At 33.6% G+C, this 12,664-nt stretch overlaps 2 protein-coding genes across 3 annotated transcripts; both read left to right on the forward strand.

The window, feature by feature from the left end:
- Positions 1 to 708: 708 nt before the first annotated feature.
- Positions 709 to 4,354, forward strand: LOC128188608 (uncharacterized). 2 transcript variants are annotated; one of them, XM_052859774.1, is made up of 6 exons: positions 709 to 824; positions 1,611 to 1,796; positions 2,127 to 2,320; positions 2,466 to 2,665; positions 2,765 to 2,956; positions 3,279 to 4,354. In XM_052859774.1, the coding sequence occupies exons 2-6, from the start codon at positions 1,623 to 1,625 to the stop codon at positions 3,650 to 3,652; spliced, it is 1,134 nt and encodes a 377-aa protein (XP_052715734.1). In that variant the 5' UTR covers positions 709 to 824; positions 1,611 to 1,622; the 3' UTR covers positions 3,653 to 4,354. The 2 variants fall into 2 exon arrangements, with proteins under 2 accessions (XP_052715734.1, XP_052715735.1); XM_052859775.1 differs by having other exon boundaries at positions 810 to 828.
- Positions 4,355 to 6,738: 2,384 nt separating this feature from the next.
- On the forward strand, positions 6,739 to 9,024 carry LOC128188733 (uncharacterized). The gene is made up of 6 exons (XM_052859966.1): positions 6,739 to 7,392; positions 7,495 to 7,676; positions 8,225 to 8,301; positions 8,409 to 8,570; positions 8,664 to 8,735; positions 8,842 to 9,024. Exons 1-6 carry the CDS (start codon positions 7,192 to 7,194, stop codon positions 8,856 to 8,858), a joined length of 711 nt encoding a protein of 236 aa, XP_052715926.1. The 5' UTR covers positions 6,739 to 7,191; the 3' UTR covers positions 8,859 to 9,024.
- The last annotated feature ends 3,640 nt before the right edge of the window (positions 9,025 to 12,664 follow it).

The following is a 12,664-nucleotide window of genomic DNA, read 5'->3' on the forward strand; positions in this document are numbered from 1 at the left end:
ATATAGGAAAGTGTTAAACATTTTAAAGCCAAAACATTTGGATTTTTTCTCTACTAAATACTCAGTATTAGTTTGTGTCACTGTCATAGAAATTGAGCTTAAGTTTTTCATGTTAATGTAGTTAATATAATCAAATGACTTCATGCCCTTGTTATATTTGTTTTGGAAAAGAAATTTAAGTAACAAGATTCAATCTCTACATACATGTATGGTTTAAAATTCAAAGGGAGGTGATTGTGAAGATTTTAAGAATAAGTTCTTGCAATGTTTGTAAATACTAGTCTCTTGATCCGATGGGGGTCAATGCGTCTGGTGTTTATTGTGGGAGATTCCATTTGTTACAGTTTTGTAGTTTTGAATTATTCGAATTTTCTTTAATCTGAGATATGTAATCAGTCTTGAGGTAAATTTAATTTGATTCAATATTTTACTGCGGAGCATTTATATAGAGGACAATGATACCCAAAATGCAACGCGAAGTCCTATTTGATATATGCATATTTATTGTGATCTGAAGTCAACCTTGTACTAAAGAAATGCTACGCTTACATTGAGTTTTTCCTTTAATTTTAACATTGGGTTTAATTAAACCATATTCTTAAGTCTATACATAATTTGAATGTTGCCATTCTTAGTCGTTATGATCTTTTTTACCAGACGAGCCAGAGGTTACGAAGTTCATGCACTGTAATTTAAATAATTTATGTAAAAGGATCGAAGTGCGTAAAACATAAACAGTGAGGTCGTCATTCATGTTTCGTGTGATTTTTAACACCGAGTGATCTGAATATCCAAAACGTTGATTTGTATGTCAGCACAGATATGTAGGTATAATTTGCTGTACTGTTTTCTTATTTTTCTGTAGTCATTTTTATAAATTTTAAAACAACTTTAATTTTGCCCACCTCGTGACTTGGCTGAGAGCCAATTGTGTACAGTCTATTGAATGGTGTTTATGTTTTTTAAAGACAATATGTTTTAATTCTGTTAATTAACACTATGCGTGAGTTTTAAAAACTTGTTTTATTTCTTGTATTGATCAATGTTTGATAAAAATATCGTTTATTAATGACATTAATTATCAAATGAATTACCTCGGTTTACTTGTTTGTCATATAGGCTAGATCTAATATTTTTTATTCTTTAAAGTCGTTTATGACAATGTGTATCGATAAAGTCTTCAAATAAAATGCATTTTGGTGCGAGATAAAGAAAAAAACACCAAGTATATGGTCACAAAATGTAAGAGCAGCTACATTGTAGTTTCAAATTGCTGTTTACATTCTCGCCTACTCAATGTACTTGGCGTACTTTTTAAATGGCAAAATGCCAGCGATGTTCATGAGGATTTATTTCATTTATTCTAAAGAATTATCAATGAAATGTAGGTCGTGCGAGCACGTTGTGGTATTTATGAGACAATATCTGTTACCAAAGTTCAGGTACTTTAAGGTTGATTAAAATTTACTTGAAATATTGACTTTTAAAATAACACGGGCATATTGTATTCTATCAAAGTTAAAGTTGCGGTTTTTTTTTTTCAAAAACAAGCGGAGAAATCACTTATGTACAGTGAATGGGTATAATTTTAATGTACTCGAAAATTTCAGGGTTTTCTGACGATGCACACACCCTCCACTCTGATCCAAGCACTGTGCGTCTTCAGTATTCTATTTGTGGAGCTTGTTTTGACTAAAAGACCTCCTTGTGAGGCAGGCAGGTGGCGGTACTCCGAGGGCAAAGGTAGATGTGTCCGCTGTAGGTGTCCAAAGGGGACCCAGCTGTCTGGCAGCGAGGTTGGTCAACCTTATACATGTAGTTACCTAACGTGAATGTTTGGAAACAGTAGGCAAAATTTCAACGAGGTTAAGAACCATCCTGGTTTGAAACTTTTTAAAAAAAATTGTGATAAATACTTTTTAAAATTATTAAGTTGCAAAAAATGTCGCCCATTGCAAAATAAGAGCTATATTTCTTGTGAAACAGTTTATTTTCAAGGTAATATAAATTTATGTCTTAAACTGCATTGAAAGAAAAAAGATAGGACATCTACTTGTCTCAAGTACATGTATTCCAACAATTGTTAAGCAGGTACTTACTTTCTTTGTTTAATTTTATTTAAAAAGGATATTCCTCATGACAAAGTTCTCGGTGCCCTACAATGTCCCAACTGCACACGTTGTAACCCCGGCGAATTCAGCAATGGCAGGACAGGCTTTCTGTGTGTAGAGTGCTCAACACCGTGCGAAGAACGAAGAAGACTGACTAAAGTAGCCTGTGATGGGACAAACAATGTTGACTGTGGACAGTGCAAAGAAGGGTAAGGCAGCAATGGACCTACTGATATTTGATTATTCGTTTTCGTTATTTATTTGGAATAGTGTCCATTATTTAGCAAAGGCTTCATAATAACATACTTTTCTTCGAGTTTATAGCTTCATAATACCATTCTTTTCTTCCTGTAGATACTTTGAGAGATTACCAGGCGATGTATCGTGTATGTCGTGCACAAACGAGTTAGATCGAGCTGAATGTGTAGGTAAAATTATCTATCAGTCTTCTACAGCCCCACCCATTAATTTTAACAGTGAAACAACTCTCGTGGAATCTCATGGAAAAGAGGATCAGGAAAATGGATCCGCCAACAGCACGTCACACTCAAACGGTATGAAGAAAACGAAAACATTAATTTGTAACAGAGAGCCTTTCAACTATATTAAACTCTTCATTTTTACTGATATTCAAGTTTTTTTTATGTTTTCAGGAAGTCAGCTGATCGTAGTCATTCTTTGTATACTTACCATGGTATTGGTTATTGCCATAGCACTAGTTCTGATCAAATGTATTCCAAAATTTTGTAACATTTCGGACTGGATAGCTCAAAATCTTGGATCAGACTCAACAGTGAATTCTAATGGATCATCTGGCTCCTTGTTGAAAAATAACCTGGCAAACGGTAATTCATTTGTGTTAATGTCAATATCCGTTGAATATTGTGCTGCAAAAATTAAAGTCTTGGCTGATGCCTTAATTGTTCCTTCTTTAACTGGTCGTTATATTTGATTAAAAAACAAACAGGAAACGAGTACTACTTTTAAGTACTGCAGTAATAAAAGACAACTCATATATTGCTTTTAAATTGTCAATATTGTGTTTGCATTTAACTTAATATCGTCTGTGTTTTGGCGTTTTTTTTTCTTCTAGAATTCATGTACATACAGGTCTATGGTATGTGCTACCTTACGTTTGAATATGTTTGGCAAATATTTCATGTACAGATCTGGAAATGGACGCAGTGACTCCTGCTGGTCGGGAACCGGGATACCCAGAGTTAGATCCAGAGATAACTCAGAGAATGAAGACAACTGTTGTCAACAGAGATGGTAGTCTACTGCGGACCATCGCCACCAAGATTGACCAGGACCCAGAACCCGCGTTTTTGCTTTTGGATATCAGCAGAAGCGCGATATTTCAAGAGAAAGAAAATCTCAAGGGACGATACATTTCTGAATATTATTTAGCAATCCTTCAGAAGTGGGTGGAGAGAAATTATCAACAAGCCACTCAGTTTGTACTGTACATGGCTTTTTGGAATGCTCAGATGTTCACAGTCTGTGATATTATTTTATGTGACACTCAGTCCAATTGTTGAGGCAAATTTTTATGATTTGTTAATCTGATGCATATTATAACTTTTACACCTTTATCTCTGGAAATCTATATTTTTAGGAACCCCCTTTTTTAAAACGATTTTCTTATTTTTATGTATATAGCTTAGTACATCGAGTTCTTCTGGTCCCATCAGTGAAATCAGATGCTGAACAGTTAAATGGCCCGGCTTTGAAATCACTGAACTAAAGATTTAAAATAACGATTGTTTTGGTGTCAATATTAATAGGTTACTGCCATTCATTACTGCCATGCAGAGTATTACGTATATAATACGCTCTGTGATCAAATCAGATGCTAAGTACATTGAAGTGTCTTCAATATTTTTTGTTTTTAAAATGCATCTCTTCTAAAGAGGTTGCCATACTAGTGTAAAGATTAGTATTACAGGAATATATGAATATTTAAGAGACATCCATAAATGACATACATGTAGCTGTGTCAATGCTCACATCTTGTCAGCTTGCTTTTTTGATATTAAAAAATGGCAAGCTAGAAATATTGTCAATATATGCCGAATCAATGCAGATTGTTTTAATATTATCAAATCATTGTATATTGTTATGAATTTCTATCACAAGAGGGACGCTACACTCAGTGATTGTCGCGCGCTGATGTTTCTCTGTTGCTTGCATGTTACTAGTACATGATTGTATAAATGAATAAAAGATTTATAGATAATTTCTACTTTTATACAGTCTATAAATAATGATGATTATGTGTACAGACTTGAAAGTTTCAGATTTATTTTATTTTCTTGAAAACATAAATGTATTAAAATTTTAGCGCGTTGATTTTTTTCATTACTTTAACCAATTCTTAAAAAACGTTTCATCAAATATTTTGCGTACGTGATATAAAGATTTGTATGGTGGCATATCTCTGCCCCTTGTGTGCAAGTAATTTTTCTATCAAATATGTCGACATGCAAGATAAATATGTTGACATGCAAGATATTTATGTCAACATGCAACATAACTATGTTGACAGACAAGAAAGTTGCAATAAAAAGGAATTATAAGAAATCTCAAATGTCGCCCACATGTGGCATCCAAGATGCTGGATGCTACTTATTCATGTCGACATGCAACTTATTTATGTTAACATTCGAGATAAACATGTTGAAATGCTACTTATATTTATGTCAACATGCAACTTCTTTATGTCAACATGCAACGTATCTATGTCGAAATTCAAGTTAGTTATGTTGACATATAAGATGAATATATTGACATGCAACATATTTATGTCAACATGCAACTTAGTTATGTTGACATGCAATTATAAGTTGCATGTCAACATATTAATCTCGCATGTGAACATACCTAAGTTGCATATCAACATATTTATCTTACATGTCAACATAACTAACTTGCATGTCAACATAACTAACTTGCATGTCAACATAATTAAGGTGCATGTTGACATAAATATAAGTAGCATGTGAACATAACTAAGTTGCATGTCGATATAAATAAGTAGCATCTAGCCTCTTGGATGTCACATGTGGTCGATATCTGAAAATTATTGAGATTTTTGATAGCTCTTATTTAATTGCATTTTTTTGCATGTCAACATAGTTATGTTGCATGTTGACATAACTATCTTGTATGTCAATATAATTACCTTGTATGTCGACATATTTGAAAGAAAAATAACTTGCACACAAGGGGCAGAGATATGCCACCCATAGATTTGTATCAAAGGCACAGTGATATCGATTTTATGATAACCCCACACGTTCGAATCGCACTGTATGGTAAATGGGAAATGAAGCCACAAAGTTGATATATGCACCTAAAGATTTATAAAATTCTTTTTCACCTCCTATATAAACGTAAAACCTTGAAAGTTTTTAATCTTTCAATTCTTGCAGGAACTATAATTGAATGTTTATTTTGTTTGGTTCGAGTGAATCTGTTGGTATCACTATCTTATTTGATTACGTTCATCAGCCATCACTCTAGCTTCTTTTAACGAATGGGTGGCTAATTGTATGATATTAGAATGTGTGTTTATCATGACATTAGGTTCTTAACTTTCTTAAAATGTTTGTTTTTAAAAAAAGATATTGTCAAATATTTACATTTTACAATGTCTTTGTCTGATAAAATTACAAATCTATTTTGTATAATCCAATACAGTTCAACGATGACTTTATCATTCAATTATAAATACAATTCCTCAACATTATATTTGAAAAAAAAAGTAATACGGAATCATTCTTTGAGTATTATGAAGTGCATGATAAAATACCGTCAGGCGTGATCAACTTTATCATAAATGATAAATGGATTTGATCACCCCCGACCGTATTAAATATCTCATAATACTCAAAGAATGATTTTTTATTCCTTAAATCAACGAATTAATACTTCAACTAACTGATGGCGAGAGATTACTTAGTATTTCATTAACCACAAAGGTTAAATACGGGAACTGTATTATGTTCGAATGAACCCACTTCGTCAAGGTTTCGGGCAAAAAAAAATGTACTAGTGAGAAAACTCATAGCAATGTTTGTTAACAAATCCTTCTGAATTTAATGAGACGAGTTTTAGAAAATTTATATTTGTGTTGTTTAAATTGAGACTATTTGATGCTTTAGTAATTAAAATCAGTGTTGTCAACATTCCTGTCCAACGGATTGAAGATGATGGATTTAAAGAGATAAATCAGAACAAACCTTTAATCACAGACAATTAATTTTAAGGTGCAACATATTGAATAATCAATGGATCAGTTGATGGACTGAAAAAAGTCTAATATACTGAACCCACATTCATGTTCTTATCAGTATGTATAAGAATATAAACAACAATAGAGAATCAATCCGGAAAACATTCAAGTTTGTTTCGTTTTCTTGTCTTGGATTTTTTCTTCGATTACCTGTGCGTATTTATAAATCGGTATTTATAACTTTTTTATTTATATGTAAATATTAATAAGGGAGGGAAATTATAATTCTACTTTCGTTTTCTGTTAATTCGTGATCTGTGCGTGATCAGTTATTTAAAACAAATTTTATTTAGATAAATTTATTGAGTTCAATCCAAAAAAATAAATACCTTCTGATAAAAAAAAATCTACAATGCAATTTCTGAGCCAACGATACGAAAAAAACTGGAGTAAAGATCAATGATTACTTAATGCTCCAAACAACGATTCAGGAGAACCACTGGTTATATGGACTATTTGAGTATCCTCTGTATATTGCTAAAGTTACTGAAAATAGGCTTCGGACACCCACCCTACCTGGCAAGTAAAAAATCATCCGTCGGACCCCCTTACCCCAAAAATAAATCTTGGATCCGCGCATGGTCATTAAATTTATTATTATGTAAACAAATGTTATTCTTCTTTCGTTTTCTCGGTGTCGTGATATGTGCATGATCAGATTCTCATTGGACAACACAGTAAATTAGGCAAAAAAATGTTTTATTTTGGACCACTCAAATTCGTTTTTGAGCTTTGTTTATAAACAAAGATTATGACATTTTTCTGTCAAACCATATCTTGACTATGAGTTTGGGATCAAAAGTACTAACACAACTTGAAATGGGAATTCTTAAATTCTTACCCTTTTTGCTTCTCTTGCACCTGATTTCCTACATCGATGTAGAATGTGCTCAAATCAAATGCAAAATAGGTGTAGAACGTTATCACAACGGTGACTGTGTAAAATGTACGTGTTCTGAGGGAAATGGTCTCAGCATTTCACAGGTAGGTCAAAGCCAGACATGGCCCCAAAATATAGCTAAAGAAAAAAAAAGTATCATAACGACGACCAATTTAACAATTGCTCAAAATGATTTTTGTGAGTAGATGCTGTCCAGGGACGTTACGATGTGCCCGCCCTGCTCGCCTTGCTCGGTTGGTGAGTTTTCTGGACCCAAAACAGATCATATTTGTGTCAATTGCTCGACTTCCTGTGAGACTCAAAATAGAGTTACCGTGAGACAATGTGACGGAAAAAATGACGCGATTTGTGGACAGTGTCTGCAAGGGTGAGTGCGTCTTCCGATTTTCTGATACAGCCTCATCTATTATATAAATAGTGCCTGTTTGGGAGGGTAACAGTTGAAATTGACACCCCGAGAAAACCATTGTCAACCGACGCGAAGCGGAGGTTGACAATGGTTTTCGAGGGGTGTCAATTTCAACTGTTATCCTCCCAAACAGGCACTATTTATTTTGTTATACTGAATGTCTTTTTTTAAATTTTTAAGAAAATTTTACTGCTTTTATATAGGAATAACGTGAATTCTACAGCGAACCGTACGCGCATAATTTTCGCGCATGTAACATTTTTTAATGTTACCCGTTGCCAAGTGCGTTGCTAACGCTGAGGGTAATAGTAAATATTATTAACTGCGTCTTAACCAATCAGATTTCAGTATTTAACATGAAAGTATAACAATACTAATTGCTACACTTAAATGGTAGATATTTTGATTGTTACACTTGAAAGATCAAATCTTGAATTTTTTTTCGTTTCTTCGTTCTTGCTTTTTTAGCATTGCGCTTTCAATAGTCTTGTTTCGTTTTGACAAAGGTTCAGCGAGGATGAACACAATATCTGTTTATCTATGGATGAGCATGGGAGAAGGAGGCGAAAAGAGCTCAAAGAAGGTAGGGTCATTGGAAAAATATATATATACTTACACCGTAAGTAAATGCATGTATACACATGAGGGATAACAGGAAAATAATAATTTCCAATCATGTGAATATTCCAGAGGACCATACAGTTTACTTCGTCTTTGCCAGTATCGCCATTCCAGCGATGTTATGTGTCATCTGTTACTGCTGTCTCAGAAATAAGATTGGATCCTGGAGACGAGGGTCAGCAAAGCAGTGCACTAACCCCAGGGACTGTAAAGCCCACTTAGTATACACCAGTAAGTATATCTATCACTATCCCTCTACTGAAGAGTAAATATTTCAATTTATCTATTTACATGCATACTTATTTGTGGATTTTACCTTTGTAGTCAACGAAAGTTCTGTTAAGGTGACAACGTACGATCCTTGTGATTCGAAAATGGATAGAAAAACATTGATTGGTATATACTCTCTCTCTCTCTCTCTCTCTCTCTCTCTCTCTCTCTCTCTCTCTCTCTGTCTCTCTCCACTTTTTATATATTATCATAATTTTCCCGTGTTTTGTAGGAAACGAGGAGTCATGATGCGTCTAGAGGAGGATGAATATTGTGTGTAGTTTTTCAGAAGAACGTGTTGCTTGCTTCTTAGATATAAACACTCAATGCTCCATGGAATTTGAGATTCAGCATGTCCAATTGAAGAGAATTATATTTTATTACGTGTGGCTGTGGTTGGGAACGGGGGGGGGGGGGTAAACAAGCTGGAGAGGGCCACATTTTAACATTTAATCTTGTAACAACAAGATTTTATATAGAGTATATTAGGCAAAATGTCCTTTAATATCTGTTCGCTCTGATTGTGGTATGTACATGTACCATATATTGCTTTGTCTTGTTTTCATTGTTGTTGGTTTTTTTTCTTCTTTACAATATTGTGATTACATATGATATACGTAATTCTCTTGTCTGTCTATTTTATGCAAAATCAATGCATAATATTTATTGTATTATTGATGAGTTGGTTGCATACGCGGATCTAGCGTTTTCTGGGAGTAGAGGGGGGGGGGGTCCGAGGGATAATTGTGTTTGCCAGGGGGTCAGAGGCCTATTTTCGGTAAATTTACTCTGTGCGTTTATTATTTCAGGTTTATTTTTCAGAGGGGGGGGGGGGGGGCAGACCCTCCCCCCTTCCCCTCCACTAGATCCGCGCATGAGTTGAATGTCTCGTATTTTATGTTTTTTTTGGTGTTTTTTTTAAATAAATTTTGTTTAAATTTTTGGATAAACTTTTTTTAAGTATTGTATATACTTGCATTTTAATGTAAGCCATCTATATCGGTTTGATCTTCGTTATAAGAAGAAGTATACAGAATGTTCATTGATTTGTACATAATATTCCGACCCATTGTCTTTCAGGAAATTATATTTTTGTAAAACTTTAAGGTGGCAAAATGTTTATGTACGGGAGAAAGTTAATCATTTCTGTGCCATTTTTGAAGAATGAAATAAAAATTTATAAAATAAAGGTTTTAACGCGTTATAATTGTTAGGCAGAAAAACAATTTCTTGCAAAATGAACAATATATATATATATGTACGTGCGTAAAAGCAATTTAGGTATATAGATGATATGATGTCAATCAGTATATACACATACGTCAAAAATTGTAATTTTTTTATAGAACACGGCTGTATGATTTATCAAAGTCCAAATAGACACAAAGATGCTTTTCAGACGGTGATGTCCGCAGGTCTGAGATCGATAAATTCAGTTGTAGAACGTCTTTTGAAAATTAGATATCATAATATGTTTTCATGAAATATGTAATGAAACCAAACACTAGCGAATGGCTTTATGGGTATGTCAGTTGCAGAGCAAGTTTTTTTTCTTTTTAATTACAAATCAGTTCGTTATGCAAGCAATTTCCATATTTATAATACAGACATCACACATATTCAATGAGGGCAAATTATGCTGTCTCCATGCAAGTGTATGTAAAGGCTGGGAGTGTCGTGTATGTTACATTCCAACTGTATGAAACTTTGTCATATGACTATAATATTATCATTGAAACATCTCCCAGAATTGTGCCCAGGACCTGGCTGCAGTTCACGCGATTACACGCATTCAGTCAATTTGACTCGATGATTGTTTTTGTCACCAGTTTTAAACAAAGGACATATGGGGTTTAATTTTCTTCAGTTCTATAGTCATGAATGTTTCACGTGTTGAGGTCTTGATAATCATTATGGAACACTTTGCCGAACAGTTTAAAATCTGCAACAAGTATAGCCAAATTTAAGCAAGGCTTGCAAAACAATAACCCTGTAGATAAAATAAAATCTAAATTATACAACCATGGACAAAGAAATGCAAATATACTTCATTGCCAGTTAAGAAATTTTTCAAGTAACCTTAATGCAGACTTGTATAATCATAATTTAGTTGAATCATCAAAATGTTTAAGATGTGGGTACTCCTATGAAGATTCATTTCATTTTTTCTTTCATTGCCATTTTTATAATACTCAGAGAAATTCTCTGTTTAGATACATGAGTGATCATGACATACCAAAAGATATTAATATTTTACTACATGGTTATGATTGCTTATCTCCAGCAGAAAATATATCATTTTTTGACCAAGTTCATCAATTTATAAAAAACAGTAAAAGATTTTAAAATGTAAATTAACAATGAGTAACACTGTGCTAAATGTACTTCACATATACTAATTACTGAGCCAATTATACTATAACTACAATGTAGTACTATATATGTGTATATATATATGTCTCTATTTTCTTTTTTGTTCTTTTGTCTATCATTATATTGTTATTTATCTAAATCCTTTATAACTATACTCTTTATAAGTTAGTAAATGTCCATGTAAATCTTTGGAAAGTATATACTATTAGTATTATAAATATTTATACCTTGATATCAGATGGAGAGATCTAATATAGGCTAGTATTGCCTGCTGTTCAATCCAGATTCATTTATATACTTATATGTATATTTTTGAATAATACATTTCTGAAACTAATAATCATTAACCGTCGTTAATTCATCGAGCAACAAGATAGACAACTCCTACAGCCTACGATGGTAAACAATTTGAATACATGCAAGTTTGAGAACCGATTGCTATCTGTCATAGTTTGGTACCCAATTTTTCGCCTAAAAGTTTTGCAAGTTGCTTTACATGATTGAAGAGTTATGTTTACGATATGCGTGCATACATGTAAAGCGTGCATTCATCAATCAAATTCTTTTCTTGATTTTATTGGTCAACGTGTAAAGAGGAAAACAAAAAAGAATCCGGGAATAATTATTGCTGGGAGAAGATAGTATATTTTCTTTGATTTAAATAAATCTAATTTATTATGATTAACACGTATAGAACACACGTGTTTATAAATCTAATCGAGATGAGTGAAATATTAAGAGGTGATAGATTTGGAATCAAAGTACATGCACTACCTTGTACTTTTACACGTGGTTTATTGTCATTCTTTAATTAATGTAAATTTAATAGAATATAATTACTGTTACATGTATGAAAGAACATGAATGCTAAAGACCCATCGAATATACTAGTATACGCAGGGGGTTCAATCGCATCAGATACTTTGAATAACCATTTGTTTTGTTGCCCCGAAGAGACCATAGATCAGTGGCAAAATGTTTTTGTCCTGCCTGTTCGTCCGTTGGTGTCTGTCAAAACTTCAACTTTATTACCGTTGCAAATAAAATTTAGCTTGACATCCATTTATACATACGGCGCAAAAGTCAATACCTTCAAATGGTCTAAACCTCGCAGACATTTTTTATTAGAGAAATAAAACATACAGATAAAGAAAACTACTGGGTTATTTATTTTACGGTGTCTGTTGGGTCTCCCTAAATTTGCAACACACAATATCCATCTTAATTTAGGCCTACCATAGGCGTCGGAACCGGAACCCCCCCCCCCCCCCCCCACTTTTTTGCAAAGTTAATACCTAACCATTAGAAACATAGCAGGATGAGGGTTCAGTCCCCCCCCCCCCCACACACTTTTTCTCGCAGGAAAGATTATTGTTCCCAAATTAACCTTGAAAGATTCAGAAGTTGGATTCAGAAGCATACTAGCCCCCCCCCCCCCCCCCCCCCCTGCGGATTAGGAATTTCATGATTTTGGAGAGAACAAATTTGGGTGATTAAATTTTTTTTTGGAAGTATAGGTATACCCCCCCCCCCACGGATTAGGATTTCCATGATTTTGGGAATTATTTTTTTTCTCAATATTTCTGAGGATTAGTCAAGTTGAAAATAGTATCTACTTATTATAATCTTTACTTTCTCACTATCAACTGTCAATTTTTACAAAAGAAAATAAAATTTTCATT

The sequence above is a fragment of the Crassostrea angulata genome, chromosome 6 (assembly GCF_025612915.1).
Source record: "Crassostrea angulata isolate pt1a10 chromosome 6, ASM2561291v2, whole genome shotgun sequence".
NCBI classification, from domain to species: domain Eukaryota; kingdom Metazoa; phylum Mollusca; class Bivalvia; order Ostreida; family Ostreidae; genus Magallana; species Magallana angulata.